Source organism: Podarcis liolepis, assembly GCF_965112155.1.
Source record: "Podarcis liolepis genome assembly, chromosome: 17".
NCBI classification, from domain to species: Eukaryota; Metazoa; Chordata; class Lepidosauria; order Squamata; family Lacertidae; genus Podarcis; species Podarcis liolepis.
Window position 1 is genome coordinate 23302775 of NC_139571.1, and position 17993 is coordinate 23320767.

Here is a 17993-nt window from a genome sequence, read left to right on the forward strand (position 1 = left end):
AAGAAACCCTTTCTGGGACCCCACATTTAAATTCTTCCCTGGTTACCTTGCTGGCCCAAGTTGGACCAACTTGGCCAGTTAGCCCTGGTGATCATTTGATGTCTACTGACTGGGTCCCCCCCCCCCAAAAAAGATCCCTGAATTTTGAATTTTATTGATATTGATGCTGCATTTTATATTGTATTTTATGCTGTTTTATGCTGTTTTTAAGTTGCATTTTAATTAATGTTTTATATATGCTGCTAGCCACCCTGAGCCCCGGTTTTTAAATCAGGAAGGGCGGGGTATAAATAAAATTATATTATTATTATGCCTACTGCACTGTGCAGCTACAAAATAAATATTCATTGTTAGTTGCAGCATTGGTAAAGGTGTCTAGTGTTGCAATCATATGCACACACAAGACGCAGTAAGTCCTGTTGAATTCAGTGTATTTTTCTTCTGCACAGATATTCATGGATGTGTTGAACTTGTGAGAAGTCTACCATTATATGACAGGGTTTTTTCTGACATCGACACTTCTGTAGACTCTATAATCAATCTCATGCAAATAATTAAGCTACATATTTTAAATTCACTTTGAAATGCAGGATAAAAGCACAGAATGGAAAGCCCCGGTTAGAAATACTCGCCGTCATTTCAGTGATTGAGTCACTGCCTCAGGAACGATAAGCATAACATAACATTAGAGAAGTGAAAAAGTAACTTCAATTGGGTATTTTTGTGTAATAGGCTTTTTCCACTTCTGTCTCAGAAAACTTTTTGAAAACTGATAATATAAGTGCCTTACGAGACACATTTTAATGTCAAATTTAGCAAGTGCAGTGTAAAATTACTGTCACAATACTACATAGCAATTTTCGTAAAATCAACTCAAAAAGAATTCCTAGGGCTGTATTGTAACGTGTGACTGAAATAACTTTTTTAAAGGGTGAAAGCAAATATAATAACTCTGGTTTTTGCAGGGGGGGGGAATGCAGACAACACTCCATTTTCAAACTTATTTCCAACTGAGACTACATGAAACAGCACTGGAAACAGGTACATTTGACATCGAGTGTGAAAGAGCACCACACACACACAAATGAAGACAGATAGCATCGAAAAATAACCGTCTTCATTATTCCACATGAAAAAGCTCCACACTAAAAGGTTAGTAGAGCCCTATTCACACTCATATTGAAGAACCTCCACAAGTACAGCTGGCTGCCTCTCCTAGAGAGTGAAGGGGAAGCCAGATGAGTTTTGCTGTGAAACACAAGTCTTGTTTCTCCACTGCATTGTGAGGCTCCATTGACATTTATGCAAGGTTAAAAACTGACTAAGTAATGAAATCTATCAAGGAGAGCCAAAAAGATTAAAAAAAAAAAAAAGCTTTCAGAAAATAAAAACAGAGCTCTACGGTCATGCTACGCTTGTGTGAGTTGGTGGGAATATTCAAAAGGAAATAAAATATTTCCTCTAGAATAAAATCAAAAGGTTTATCACAGCCATCACTGATTCCCCCCCCCCGACCGAATTTCATTATTTATTTATTTCATAAAATTCATGTACCGCTTGATTGTAGAGAAAAGACCATTATGGGAGCTGATTATATATATATATATATATATATATATATATATATATATATATATATCCAATTCCTTGTGACTAGGTGTCTTTAAAAGCTCTTCAGTGACACTGAACATTAGCATGCTCATTACACAGCAAAACGAATCAAGCCAGGAAAACAGGACGATTATCCAAGAAGATAATATAAAAATGTAGAGTAATCCATGTGTTTTGAGCATATGCTGTTTTGTTCTTTGGTTCCCTTTCCATTCACTATGTCAAGGGCTGTGACATTCGGGCTGTATGGATATATGTACTACCATGCAAATAAAATGTAAATCCTTAAAATGGAACATACAGGACCAGATTCCAAAATTCACTTCTCTTCGCAGAAGCCAGGGCAACAGGCTTTCCTGCTCCTTCCCCCAATATCCTTAAAAGTTAAAGGGACTCCTGACCATTAGGTCCAGTCGTGACTGACTCTGGAGTTGCGGCGCTCATCTCGGTTTATGAGGGTTGGAATAATCCTCATAACAGCCTACGGGGTGGGGTGGGGTTTGTTCCTTCAGACAAACATAACTGCTTGATGTGAACAAAGATCTCCTTAGCACTATGTTGAATTCCACCACACAGTTGAATAAAGGGGGGGGGGGTGATGAAATTACAACATACAAAATATCACTCGATGAGCAAGAGGCACTTGGTGGCATGAAACTGATATGGGTGTAAGATGACTAAAGATGTAGATGGAAAAATGAATAAGGGAGCACCATCCATGTGCATATCTTTATTGTATTATATTTTGCCTTTCGTCTAGTGATGGTCTTCCAGGAAGGATGGCTTGCATGGGGTTCCCACACAGTTTTCTATCCGGGCACTGACCAAACCCAGATTCATTTTGTTTCTGTAGAGTTGTTCTACAGTAGACGTGTCCAACCGGTCAACCGTGATCTACAAGTAGATTGCTGAGGTGATCCTGGTACATCTGGCAAGTAATGTAACCGCCCCCGCATCCGGGTTTAGAGCTGTGTGCAATTGCCAGCGCTGTACTCTCATGTGAGCGATTTTTTAAAAATGCTCAACAAGTTTATGACCCCCCCCAAAAAAACTGCATGCTCCTCCTCCCTCCAATGACAATGGGTAGATCACTGCCATTTTGTTTATATATTGGGAGTAGATCACATTCTCTTGTGAATTGGGTGTGCCTGCTCTCTAGCATATCTAAACACCACACCTATTAAAGTCCCAATAGAGGGACATCGCTTGGCCGTGAGTTCTGAAGGCCTTTTCCTCCTGGCCATCATTGAAAAGGCCCTGGCCCTGGTGGAGGATGGTCTGACTTCCTTAGGGACTGGGACCTCTAAACTATGGTTATTCATGGACCTTAAGGTCCTCTGCGGGGCATACCAGGAGAGGCGGTCCCATAAATACGAGGGCCCTAAGCCACAAAGGGCTTTAAAGGTCAAAACCAGCACCTGGTGCCACAATGTTTTGCAGTGCCACAATGTTTTGCGGTCCAAAGAAGAACTGGCAAAGTAATATCTGTTTTGCTCTCTTCCAAACAGTGCACATTTAGTATTATCAAAGGACTACTTTTCCAGAATATTATATGGTTAGTGCTAAGCTGGGGAACAATTCATCCAGAAAGTGACAAGCATACACCAGAATATTTACACATTATACCTAATTGAAAAATAAAAGCACTATTGCAGCTGCCTTGCGCATGTGTGGGACAGGGAGGGAGGGGGGTGAAGCTTGCGCTGCTATCCAATTCCAGTTTTTTCATGCTGTCAGTGGAGAAATGTGTACACAATGGCACAAGCTTTCCTTCCATTCTAATGAACTAAAAGCTTTTACCAGAAATGACCATGTCAAGCATTATCCAGGACCCAAAACAGAATGCATGAGTTATGTGCATGGCCAGAGATAGATCCTGTTTTGGGACAAATATGCTAAATGCGTCCATGCTCCAACACTAAATCAGAAGATTATAGCCATGAAAATAATTATGGTCCACTGGTTCACGGAAGCACGGACATTTCCAAGAGCTGCATCACCATGGCTCCTTCCTAACATGATAAACCATAGCTCATCATTATATCTGTCTGTAGCAAGAGTCTATACAGTGGTGCCCCGCAAGACGAATGCCTCACAAGACGGAAAACTCGCTAGACGAAAAAGTTTTCCATTTTGGAGGTGCTTCGCAAAATGAATTTCCTATGGGCTTGCTTCGCAAGACGACAATGTCTTGTGAGTTCCTGCTGGTCCCCCCCCTTTTTCTAAGCCGCTAAGCCGCTTATCAGCTGATCCGATCAGCAGATAAGCCGCTAAAAGCCGCTAAAAGCTGCTAATAGCGCTAATCCGTCAATGGGCTTGCTTCGCAAGAAGAAAAAACCGCTAGACGAAGAGAATCACAGAACGGATTCTTTTTGTCTTGCAAGGCACCACTGTACAAACTTGAGCATTCCTAGATAGCTAAATCACTAAATCACCCATTTCATGCCCTGTTATCTCGGCAGTCAGAAGAAGAAAAATCAGTGTTTCAAAGTGCAGCAGCGATCAAACTTTATTTGTTTACATTTCAAAGGGAACACACCTCCTGATAAAAAGTGCTTCTGTCTGTGGGGTTTTGCAGCGATTAACCCTTAAGATTAGTATGAACAAGAATGGACTAGAGAGGACAAGACTCATTTCTGCTTCTTCAAGGAAGCAATTGAGTGAAATGCCCTAGAACAGGGCCTTCTCTGCAGTGGCTCCCAGTCTGTGGAATGTTCTCCCCAGGGAAGTTTGCTTGGCGCCTTCATTACACGCCTTTAGGTGGCAGGCAATATGTTCCTTTTGGTTGATGTGTTTGACATCTTTTAAAAGTGTCTAGCATCTCTAGAAGGACCATATTCTCCCATACAAACAAGCCCAGGCTTTGAGATCTTTTGGGGTAGCCCTTTCAGCCCCATCACCCTCAACGGTGTGTTTGGTGGGGACATTGGAGAGGGCATTCTTGGCAGCTGCTCATAGAATTCGAAACTCCCTTTCAAATATCCTGGACCTAAGCTGTAAAAGGCACTAGAGGTCATAACCAGCACTTTGAATTGTGCCTGGAAACAGACCAGTAGTGAGTGGAACTGTTCCTTATGAGCTCCAGTCAGCAGTCTGGCTGCAGCTCCCTGGGCCAGTTGACGTTTCTGAGAACTTTTCCGCTGCAGCCCCACATAGAGCATGTCAGAGGAATCCCAAGGCACGTGGCCAAATCAGACATCTTCAGGACATACCGCAGACTTCTTCATTTCCATTACAACCGTAGCTTCAAGAAGCACACACCATCCTGAATGTGATAGCATGAGGACTGCCAAATGTATGAAATGAGCCAGTGGTGAATTATGAACAGATGGCACAGAAACTCCATTCCAGAGTTAAAAACAAAAAAAGCCTGACAATTAATTCTCTGTGGGAACAAAGGGATTAGAACTCCTCTAATAATATTATTAGAATGAAGAAACTTATTAGCTTTATGAACTTTTTTCATAGGCGAAACTTCCACAGAAAGTAAGACAGGAATTGACTGTCTTCTTACAATCCTATATCCCCCTTGCAGTGATAGAGCTGTTTAGGAATGTACAAGGAAATCCATCTTTATCACTTATCAGGTTTTTGTATTGAAACAGAAGAGGAAAGGAGAGCTTGTACAGACAACAGTTCTCATTATGAACACAACTGTCACTTTTGGTCAAAAGCCAACTTTGACCAAAACTTCATAAAATGGCTTAACCTTTGAAAAAGCTTCAACAATGGCAACTGTTCCACCCCCCCCCCAAAAAAAGGAAGAACCAGGAACAATGAAGAGTTGTCTTAGGGAGTCTTGTGAGTTTGAATATCTTTTTGATTTTATTTAAACTAATGAAAGATAATATTGGAATACGTGAATCTGCAGAGCCACCTTTGTTCGTTTCCATCTAACAGCAAAAATCTAGTATCGTATTATATTGCCCTCTCACCAGATTATTGTTTTGTACTGAAAGAAGAGAGCTCAGGGGAATGTTTAATTACAAGCAAAAGGGAAATGGCAATCTATACTCATTGTGCTATTATCTAATCGTCCTTCAGTGGCAATCCTCAAAACGCTCTGCTGGAAAACCTCATTTATTCCCCAAAATGAATTTGCCACTACAACACACAGAGCAACAGGTCTCATGTGTTTCAAACTGAGATGCCTTTGTAATCAGTCACAACACACTCTGCTCTCTCTCCTGAAGTTCTTAAGTGCAATAAAATGTAAAAAAAAAATAGAACTAGGGTCATTTCTCAGAAATATTGTAAGCCATTCAGTCATCCCTATATACCAGACTCCTTGACTACATCAGCCCAGCAGGGAAGCACTGTCGCTAGCTACAGTTTTAGCAGCATTTATTAATCTTACAAATGCTCAATAGGGAAATGCAGGGATTCAGTTCCCCCAATAAATAAATACTGCTTTGCAGCCATGCTACCCTCTTGCTTTTATATAACATTTTGGTACAGCTAAGCTACCATTTTCTTAACTAACTTTAGCAATCAGGAATAGTAAGCACCACAGTCAGTAGAAGGAAAGAATGGAAGGTTTAAAAGTAAGACTGAGAAATGTGAAGCTTGACTGGCAGGGGAAAAATACTTGGAACTTGCAAAAATGACTGGGAGGATAAGAGGAAGTTCAAATCAGAAAGTATGTAAAGAATGGATAATATTTAAAGAGTATCTAAAACAATACTGTGAAAATGTAAATCTCCTGACAGGTTTAGATTGAATCTTGATTATTAAGTGAAACTATAAATGAAAAAAAAATGAAAATCAAAAAATCGATATGTAACAGATATAGGTTAAGAATATGTAGAAAGCACAATGAGGTGAATCGGAAGTCCAAAATGTGTGTGATGTTAGTAGAAGTGTTGTTAGTTATTGTTTAGTTGTCACTAAGGTATTGTTTTTTGTTTGTTCGTGTTGCTTTATGTGAAATGTCTTGTAATAAAAATAATAATAAAAAAGAAGGAGAAATAAGATGCCTAATCATTACTGTCACTTTCTCGTAGACCACCCATTCCTCTGTAACTCACTGTCATTCAGTTCCTTTAAAAACAAACAAACAAAAAGTGTTGAAAATTTGTAAGCGTTCTTTTGAAGTTTTGGTTTAATATTGAACAACCTACAGGAGGGGATCATTGAGAGTGGGTTAGGAAATGCCAAGAACACAGTGGCCTGCCTGTTACCAGTCTCTGCTTTGGATGCGTGTCTTCTCCAGATGCTTTGGCCTAAAAAAGGAAGATGTGTACTCACAAGTAGGTGTGCTTAGGAGTTCACCTGAACTGACAAATGATTCAGGGTGTAGGCAGGTCTTTAGCATATGCACCGCCGGGGTGCAAAGATCTGCCCTGCGCCCCCAAATTTAGTTTAGCCGACTGCAAATCAACTTTTATTGTTGACCTTTTTTGGGGTTGAGCTTTTTTGGGAGGGAAAACAACAACACAGTGGGGGGAAACTGCTTTTGTTTCCTGACTCATTGGGAATATTAGAAGCTACGAGTAACTTTGCAATGCAAAGAGCAGGAGGTTAAGGGTTACACTCCATGGGATATGTACCTCGTCTTTCAAGCACCTAATTAAATTTGCCCCATCTTTACATTAATGGGACACAAAGGTGCTTAACTCTGGCTGGAATGCGAACATGTTTTGTAGATCGTATTCAAAAGGAAGAGCAGGGAAGGAAGTGAGGAGTGCAGAGAAAGTGGGTGGCCCAGGCTGGCCTTCTCACAATCCCCTGGTGTCACCACTGTGAGAAGGAAGAAGCCTGCAATTAAAAAATCCCTGCAGGCTTCCTTCCCTGGACTGAATCAGGGGAAGGAGAAGTCTTTCTCCCCTTCGCATCACCCCAAAGATATGTCAATGGAGGGACACACACAAAGCATTGATGGCATTCCACGTGAAGGAAGCCTGCCTTTCAAAATAGAGACTTGCTTGTCACAGCATCAGGGGAGTGGGTGGAAAAAAAATCTGCCCTTCATTCTGCTTTCCCTAGCAGTGACAGCATTGAGTGGGACTGGGGAGGGGGGTAGTTGGTGAACTGTGAAGTGCAGAGAATTTTGAGGGGTGAGCTGCAAGTGAAGAAGGAGGGAGTTTGGGGCAAAGCATAAAGGGAAGGGATTGGCGGCTAGGCAGGTTTGTGAGCAACAGGAGCAGAAGCAGCAGCCCATAGGTGTGTGTGTGTGTGTGTGTGTGTATGTGTGTGTGTGTTAAAGGACCCCTGGACGGTTAAGTCCAGTCAAAGGCGACTATGGGGTTGTGGCGCTCATCTTGCTTTCAGGCTGAGGGAGCTGGCATTTGTCCACAGACAGCTTTCTGGGTCATGTGGCCAGCAGGACTAAACTGCTTCTGGCGCAACGGAACACCATGACGGAAACCAGAGTGCACGGAAACACCGTTTACCCTCCCGCCGCAGTGGTTGCTATTTATCTACTTGCACTGCTGTGCTTTCGAACTGCTAGGTTGGCAGGAGGTGGAACAGAGCAACAGGAGCCCACCCCGTCGTGGGGATTCAAACTGTCAACCTTCTGATCAGCAAGCGCAAGAGGCTCAGTATTACACACACAAACACAAAGGGACATATATAACTAATGTATAAAGGTAAAGGGTAAAGGGACCTCTGACCATTAGGTCCAGTTGTGGCGCTCAACTCACTTTATTGGCCTAGGGAGCTGGCCTACAGCTTCCGGGTCATGTGGCCAGTGTGACTAAGCTGCTTCTGGCAAACCAGAGAAGCGCATGGAAACGCCGTTTACCTTCCCTATTTATCTACTTGCACTTCGTGCTTTCGAACTGCTAGGTTGGCAGGAGTAACTAATGTATACTATGCACTTAAAAGACATTTCCATTCCACCTTTCTTCATAAAAAACAATAATACCACAATTTAACATCTGACTTAACACCTAAGTTACCAGCACTTAACACTAAATCACAATGCACCAACAGATTAAAAATATTATAAAAACAACCATCCAGAAACAAAAATGCTTTCCCCCCTCTTTTTTTAAGGAAAGCGTATACTATCTTTCAGAAGGCTCCTAAAGAAGTGGAAGGTGAGACTGCCTCCTTCAGAAGGGAGTTTCAAAGCATAGGCAGAGTCACGAATAAAGCATTCTCCCTGATCCCAATCGAGAAAGGCAAATGGGGACAACCAGCAGGGCCTATGAATGTTGTCTCAGCCGTTGGGCAGACTTGAACAGGAGATATCCCAATCTTAAACCAGCGAGGGCTTCTGCCTTGTGTAGAACACATCACCTGTATATGTATACAGTGGTACTTCATTAGGCCCCATTAGCTAAAGTGGTGCTTCAGGTTACAAACAATTTCAGGTTAAGAACGGACCTCCGGAATGAATTAAGTACTTAACCCAAGGTACCACTGTATGTTTATTTCTGTATGAGACAAGTATGCAGATGACTGGAGGCAATGGGAGGGATTCTGCAAAATTCAACTCCCATAATGCACTTTGGATACTCAGGGTCTATAAAATGTAACATTAGCATGGGAGGATGATAACTTTCCCCACAGAGCATTTAATGATATTTCTGCCAGCAAGAAATTTCAGAGAAACATTTTCCAGTGGGAAATACTTAATTGGAAACTAACCAACCAGACCTACTTATTATCCTTAAGTCGGCAGTTTCACGAACTACTCCAAAGAAGCAAATGTGTTAAGAGAAACAAAAGCCTCTTGTCAAAACCCACAGTGCTTAATAGCTGATTGCCAAATTTTATTTTGTTTTGAGCAATAAGGAACAGAATGCTGAAAACAACGATTTGCAAAGCAAGGAAATTTGAAAGCACTTTATTACAAAGTTGCCTGTTTAAAAAGTAAATCTGCTAGCGATTCTCAGGAAAATATTTTTTTCTGTGTTCAAATGCTTAACAAAGGAAAAAGAAACAAACTGTTGAAACAGTTGTTCTTTTGTTCATTTCCAAAAGCTACTGGGAAGGTTTAAACTTTGTTTCACTTTTTTTAAAAAACAACAAAAAACCTGTGATCTTTGCAAAGTTTTATCTGACTTGTGACAATTTTTTCTCCAGTTCTATCATCATGATCATTGTACAATTGGTAAAACTTCAGGATATATATTTTTAATCTATTGTCCTTTAAGAACAATTTCCACATTTTTAAAAAAGTGACTCTCTTAAAATGTCTAATTGAAAAAAGATTGGGCTATATCCCAGTTCATTATTTATTGGCTGAAGTGTTAAAATGTCCTTGGCTTCACCTTATGCACAAACATCCCAGCTGGTCATTTAACTATCTGGAAGAGGTCCAAAATTCACCACTGTCATTAATTTACAAATGTTTGTTTTCAGTGTTTGCTTTCTAAATTTCATTCACTCTAAACCTAACTTCAGACTATTCTGTACACATGATTGAAAATGGAAAACCACGAGGAACAGCCACCAGAATCTGCAGCTTAGTACACTCATTGATAAATTAACTTGAATCAAAGTGTGACAATAAGAGCACACTATATACCAAACTTCTTTCTTGACGAAGATATTCAAATAACAATTATCCACGCTGAACCCAAGAGACAAGTAAGTAGTATCAATGCTTGCTAACGATACCTACATTGTAATGTAATATTTTAGCACTCAGGTTGTTTACTTCTTAAAGTGATTCCCCTGGGTGCTTACAAAGCCCCTCCAAATTAAAGATTCCCTCAGCTCAAAGAAGTTACCAGTGGGAAATGCTGCAAGTTCAAGTGATGTCACCAGAATACAGACAAACCTGCCTCAACTAGTTCACACAAGAGGGGTTTTCCCTCCTTGTTCAATGTGGAAAGCCAGAAGACAGCTGGGACAAAGAACACATGTAAACAAGGCAAACCTAATGATTTCCTAATTAAGAAGAAGATATTATCTTCTCATTAATTGGCAAGCTAATTGACCAAAACTCTACAGTACCACAATATGAGTCCTGGACTTAGAACCTAGGTGCCTGCAGCACACCAAAGTCTCCACACTCTAAAGCCCAGCCTCAAAGTTGACAGTTCTGCTTGGTTTATTCAAATACTGTACTCCACGACAGCTGTTGGACATAATACATTACAACAGCTGCTGTGACAGACACAAAGGACCTGGAATTTTAATTGGCCTCAACATTGCATTGTTTGTCTTTTCAGAGCTTGAAAAGAAAATATCCAAGGAACTGGGGGGAAAAATACCTAGTAAGACTAAGTGATGTTTGCCTTCTGGCAAGCAAGGTTAGGTTTTGTTTTGGCTACACAATTTTGCTCGCATTGTCTCTTTGAAATGACTGATCACAAGCAAACAGAGAGCAGTAGGAACCCTCCAATGCTCAAGAAAAGGGGTATTAACGGCAGGAAAAAATAGTAGGGAAGTCAGTAAATAATCCCTTTCAAACACTGGCTGAGAGCCAAGGTGGATCCCACAGTGTCTCAAGACTGAGTCAAAAGCAAGATTATTCACAAGCCCCCAGAATGTGCCGACCATAAACAGAACTCTTCATTACGGCCAATATTTTATTTGCAAGGGTGAAAAAAGTAGACGCGGGAGAGCTTACTTTCAGCATCAGCACAGAGCAGGAAGCAGAGGAGCAGTACTACTGGCCTGGTTACATGCATCCTCCGACAGCTTGGCACCAGCATACTTTGGCGGCTTCGATCACTGGCTTAGAAGCCACTGCGAGTCTCTCCAATCTGAAATTCCAGATGAAGAATTTTCAAAGCCTGAGAGGAACAAGAAAGAGAGAGAGAAATATTTAGAATGTTTTTGCTCCTTCCTTTCCAAATACATAAACAATGCACACTTTTAATGAGCAAGATAAAAGCATTGGATTCCAGTCTTGAAGGCTGGGATTAGCCTGGTAAAATAACCCGAGAGCAGCACATTTTAACAGCCACTATGTTCTTTTCCAAGGCACCTTGTAACCCAGGTTGTGATCAACAGTTCCTATGTGCTGCAGAGAGTCTCCTTTCCTTAGCCCCACATCACGAAAATGAGCTGTCATTCCTAATGATGTCCTACTTTAATACTTCAGCTGGAATAAGCCATACAGATACTCTAAAGAAGGGTTTAGAAGGATTCAACCTCCAGGACAAAAGCCTGCTAACAAACAACATATTGGAAGCTGATTTCCTTGCATCAGGTAAGAATGACAGAGCTAAATCTGCTTCTGTTCCTAATGCGCTATATGCAAGGCTAGGATATTGGTATTTGTGGATTAATCCAACCAAGTCTTATCTGGTGTGGCATCTTGAAAATCTGTCCACACAGAACTGTTATTGTTTCCTCTCTGATTTATCACTAAACGCGAATTATATAATTCATGGATAAATTATGAATAAAGATTACATATTCCTGTTCAGTCGGTTTAATTTTGTATCTTGTATAAGAACTAATGAATAATACAGCATGAACATCTGCCTTTAAGAAGAAATCAATTTGACTCTACTTTATTCACTCCAACCAAGCTATGTCAGAAACATAACACACACAAAACGCATCGCCTCCAACAGGAAATTCTAGAGATATCCAAAAATAGATCTATGCCACTAACATAACTCTACAATTTAATTGTGGTTTTCTAAGCAGAGGTAAGATATATGCTTTGGCAGGTCTGAAACAAGCACAATAGAAAGAAAATACTATTTATATCATAATGCAAGAATTGCTTGCATGAAGGAAAGATTAAGATGAAAAAGGGGAGAGAAAATAATACTAATTATTATTCTACTGGAAAGGATTGATACAGATCCGTGGGTGGTATGAAGAGCCTGTTTTAGATCACAGAATAATATTAAAAATCTACTTGAGATAAGAGAAAGAGAAGCAGACACTAGAACTCAGCTTTAATAAAGCTCATGGAAAACCAACTCTTGATTTGATTGCTGCTATCACAAAACACAAACCTAACACAAAACCCCCAGAAACCCTCAACGTGCTGAAAGCACCAGCTCTCTGCTTTCACCGCTACCATCTTTGTGCCAGCATTTCAAATGACAGCAAAGTCCATGAGACATCAGTCCTGTCGGACTCAATTTGTGTCTGTGCAAGCGTGTCAGAGCCAACTGCTGCAATAATGACTCCCATACTATCACAGAAGATGGGAAAGTGTATCAAATGCATTTTCAAAGACGAGATGATTTTGGCTTTTGCATCTACCCATCTGAAGGAGTAATGACAAAGGATCGAACTATTTCCAGATACTGATGGCCTTGTGGAGGGCGGGCGGGAGAGGTGGATCTGAACATTGGCAGCGCACAAGTTTTCTAACAGTGCCTTTAGAGAAGGCACATATAAATTAATGAGCAAATAAATGGTTCAGGGGAGTAATGAAGAAGAAAATTGTGAGCTGCATCAAAGACCTTTTCAACTAAGTTATTACTTTAATGTAGCGCTGGGGGAGGGGGGAGATTTTTCTCCTGCGGTTCAAATGTGCAATGAAGCTTTTGGTAGCAACTGAACAGACCATAATACAACTTTTAAAAAGGGGTGTATTCTATACAGCCATCTGGCAGTTTTCACTCTCTTGTTTCCCAACTATTTATTTATTTATCTTGGTCTTAAAGATTTTCTAGAGATAACCTTGCCTTCTCATATTTTGAAATGCCAATTAGTGAGACCATTTCGCCCCTCCCTTTTCAGGAGTTATGGTCACATCCTTTTTTCTTTTTCTTTTCTTTTCTTTTCTTTTCTTTTCTTTTCTTTTCTTTTTTTTTGAAGTTCCTATCAGGTTTTTCTGGGAGGATAAAATGAGGAAGGATACATACCCCTTCCTAGCTCACGTAAGACATATTTGCTTATGTGTTGCTTGATTGGGTCAGAAACAGGGCCGGATTTAGGTTTGATGAGGCCTTGAGCTACTGAAGGTAATGGGGCCCTTTATACGTCCAGCTGTCCTTTGTCAACAACTAATTGCCACTTTTTTGTTGTTGAATATATGCTATATGGTAATTTATGGACCTAATAGGTATCTAAAGCCATTTGCACATGCAGAATGTAGGCACCCTATATATAGAAATGAGCAAACCAGTGATATTTTAGGGAGCAGGCTAGCAGGCCTTACTTACATCATTACTTACATCATAGGAGCAAGCCTACACAACACAAAACCCTGCTGCTGTATGTTTTATTTGCTTTTTATCTTATATTTTGGAAATATACATCCAGGTATTTTTTCTCTTTAATTTTTTTGGGCCCCCAAGAGTGTGGGGCTCTAAGCTATAGCTTGCTTAGCTAATATGTAATTCTGGCACTGGTCAGAATGCACATTCTTCATCATGGCTGACAATCCTGGCAGTCATACATACCCCTTTGGAATCTTAACACAATGCAATGGATTACATGCTCTGCCCAAGGTATGATAGAGAACAGCAACAACTGACAAAAGATGGACATAATACAGTACAAGGACAGGAAGAAACATCATGGACAGAAAAATAGCCACACACAAGAAGAACAAAGAGAGAGTCTGAAGGCTTTGCCTGTAGTAGGACTTTAAATTATTTGAGGTGTTATGTTAATGTGAATGGAAGTTGTTAAAATTGAAGCTGCAATATAAGGGTTTGTTATTCTGGCTGGTATGTACCGGTAATTGGAATTTGTAAGTTTTTTGAATGCAGAGTTAAAGTAAATTATCAAATCATCAGTTCTAGCGCATAGGGGATCAACAAAAGAATACAATTTAGCATCTGAACAATTGGCATTATTAGTTGTGTTATAATTTGGTATTGACAATGAGGCATTTATTGGGTTACTGTAACTGAAAATTAATAAAAATGATTACACACAGGAATCTTAAGACAATACTATGGGCCTTCAGGGTGATGGTCACTTCCTTTCTTCCTGCAATAGACTTAAGAGATGCTTCTGAAATTCTATTAAGCCAAATTAGTTTACCGATTTTGGAGTCTGTTAACAAATCTTGTTTTAATAAATAAACAAATAATAAATATTTTTATTATTCTAAATTCTGTTCGCAACACAGCGCATGTGGTTTGTTGCGGCTTTTAGTTCCTTCAGTTGATTTGCTTTGTTTTGGCCCACATAAGCGATAGCAAACCTCAGCCCCAGGGGCCAGATTCTGCCCTCCAGTCCTCCCTGTCTGGCCCTCATAATTCTCTCCAGGCCACTCCCATTCCACAGACCATTTCCCAAGGCTACCCCTTTCCAGGCCTGCTTGGCAACTTCCTTAAGTATTTTCTTTAAAAACTAACAATTTTTATTGTGGTTTTTTTAATGAATACAAATACAATAACCATTAAACATCTGATCGACACATGAAGCACTCTGAACAGGACCCCAGAAGAAATATATTTTTCTTCAAGGCACACACATTTTTTTCCAGATCTGAAGAACCCCGGGACCAGATGGTTTTAGTAGGGAATTCTGTACAACCTTTAGAGAGGAAGTCGCACCTTGGTTGGTGAAGGTGCACAATGCTATTCTGGGAGGTGTAAAAATACTTAGTTATGGAGGGAATTGCAGTTGGTGGGAACTGTATGGGCACTACCAGTCCTACCCCCAGTGGGTCACTGTGGATAAAATAGCTAACCCCTTTCTTCATGCTACTATGTTAGTTTGGTGGCAATGGTGCAATGTATTAGCAGCGGGCAAGTCCTCCCTTCCTTGCTCATCCAAATTCCCACAACAATGACAAAGATCTTCAGTATTGTGGATGAGAGTCCAACGGTGTTTTCTGGGTGAAGCACCTCATCGAGAAAGGGCACCCTATTTCAAAAGGCTACTCTTTGTGAGAAATTGGGGCTTGTGAAATACAACTGGTTCCATCTAGCGCAAGGCCTATTGTTCCTAAAAGGCTTAGCATCTGTTCCTCCGATCAAGCAAACATTTTTAAGGAGTGGTCTCCCAGTCCAACAAGTTGCTACGTGAAGAATTCATGGGCTCTTCAGAGACCCTGTGGGTCAGAGGCGTAGTGTTGAGAAGCACATGTTTCTGGGGAGCCTGGCTCCTTCCGCCCTCCCCAAACCAGTTCTGTACTGCTTTGCGAGCACTCGGAGAGGGAGGTTTGAGGGACGCAGTGGCCAGGCACTCTTTGACACCAATCTCACCTTTCCTGGTGAGGCTGGTATCGAGAGGTGCAAGGCTACCACATCCCACACCAGCCTAAATGAGGAGCCTTTACAAGGCTCAGATCTGGGGAGGGTGGCGCAAGGAGAGTGCAACAACCATGCCTCTCGGGCTCCATCAAATATTAGAAATTATCCAAGTTAAACTGGAATTCAGGACAGAACACAAGACAGAGTTAACCCATGGAACAGGAAAGAAAGGGGGATACAGAACACTCATGCTTGAAAATGTATAATTACATGTCAAGGACAAAGTGCAATCTCATTTGAGATGCATCCACACACACACACACACACACACACACACACACACACCGCGCACCCTCTTGTGTTACGTAAGATTTCTAGTTTCAACGCGTTGCTCCAAAAACACTTATTGCGCCTCTCAATAATTTCAGAAAGATTGTGAATGGGAATCTATGTCACAAAATGTCACGCAGAAAAGAAGGTGATGCATTTTGTAGCTATAAACACCCTGCTCTGCTCACCTCTCCATGCAGACGTAAGTGATTAACAATAGCAAAGTCTTTGGCACTGTGCCCCGAGTGGCTCTCATTATCGTTCACATCACACAACCCGGAGCCCTTTCCTGATCCTTTCCTTTGCACACTTTCGGAGTGCCATGACGTTAACTAACCAGAAAACATACTAATATGTTCCCCTGCGACCCTTGCCCTTTTAGGGAGGGGGGAGAACTCTGTAGCTTCTTGTATGACTGCGATAGGCTTTTAGTATTTCAGGCTGTGAAAACACACGCATCTGGAATAGGAAAGTGCCATTTTAAAATACTGTTAGTGAAGCCATGCGGATGACAGGGCTGGTAACACTGGGCAGGAACAAGGCAGGATATAGGCAAATGCTGTCAAACAGCTCCACAAAAGCTCTGCTTTAGTTCTGACCTACAACATACTTTAACCTCGGCCCTCAACCTCACTCATTGATGGACAAACAATTGTGCCAAATAGTACTGAATAGGGTAGCAGGAATTCCTCTTCCACTACACTTGCTTTTAAATTAAATCTCTAACTCTAAGAACCCTTTTCAATACCAAGCAACATCCTCGTGTCCATTGTGTATGCTGCTGAGTCACATTTAGCTCCAAATGTCCAACAGCAAAAAGCTAATCCAGACTGGCATATTTCAAAAAGAGAAAATAAGAAAGCAAGAAGATTAAGTTCAATAGTAAGGAAACGGGAATTGTATACAATTTAGGAAAAAAGTGTCATTTGGGATTTGTGAAGGAAACATGCACAAAAAGTAAAATTATATTGCCCTATATTGCAAACTCCTCTTTCTAGAGATAACTTTGCAGGAGTTGGGGCACTGTTTGCATCTTACTTCATGCACTGAGGCTCCAAAGGCAGTGAAATGTTTCAATATTGCCATTACCGATGCTCTTTTCATGAAGCACAGCAAAACACAATACTCCATAAATATTTTATTCATGGGAATGCCCTTTGCTAAGAACACAAGTATGTAGAAATTTTTGCATGCAGGGATTCTATATATGCACACAGGCCAATCCATGACAATATCAGCACAATACAAGGGCGGGGGAATTAAGAAAGAGAATGAAGGCTACTGAAACAGACACAGCAAGAGATTTTTTAAAAAAGAATGCTGAAACAGTATGTTGTACCTTCAACAGAGTACTGGTCAACAGCATAGGTCTGCATAGTTAAAGCTATGGTTTTCCCAGTAGTGACGTATGGAAGTAAGAGCTGGACCATAAAGAAGGCTGATCGCCGTAGAATTGATGCTTTTGAATTATGGTGTTAGAGGAGACTCTTGAGAGTCCCATGGACTGCAAGAAGATCAGACCTATCCATTCTTAAGGAAATCAGCCCTGACTGCTCACTGGATCCAGAAGCTGAGGCTTCAATACTTTGGCCACCTCATGAGAAGAGAAGACTCCCTGGAAAAGACCCTGATGTTGGGAAAGATTGAGGGCACAAGGAGAAGGGGACAACAGAGGACAAGATAGTTGCACAGTGTTCTTGATGCGACTAACATGAGCTTGACCAAACTGTGGGAGGCAGTGGAAGACAGGAATGCCTGGCGTGCTCTGGTCCATGGGGTCACGAAGAGTCGGAAACAACTAAACAACGAAACAACAACAACAAGAAATGAATCTAAATAAAATCAAATAACGTTACCACACCAAATAAATTTGAAGACTCATGAACAACGTTCTTAAAATGTCACGCTCCCAACAGATTTTGTGGTTGATTTTTGTATGACATCTGCTTAAAGATAGTATGATTGTATATTATGATATTCTAATAGTGATACTGATCTCACATCAATATTTTTATTCTATAAAAG

The 17993-nt window shown here is 40.8% G+C and overlaps 1 protein-coding gene across 41 annotated transcripts in view; it reads right to left on the reverse strand.

Annotated features, from left to right (window-relative positions):
- The window catches only part of PTPRD (protein tyrosine phosphatase receptor type D), a 1139460-nt gene that overhangs the window by 296740 nt on the left and 824727 nt on the right, over nt 1-17993 (reverse strand). For all 41 annotated transcript variants that reach the window (XM_083482170.1, XM_083482159.1, XM_083482163.1 and 38 more), the window contains one exon: nt 11141-11306. In XM_083482170.1, the coding sequence (XP_083338296.1) occupies nt 11141-11225 (85 nt within the window). In that variant the 5' untranslated portion in view covers nt 11226-11306. The remainder of the gene's footprint in view (nt 1-11140; nt 11307-17993) is intronic.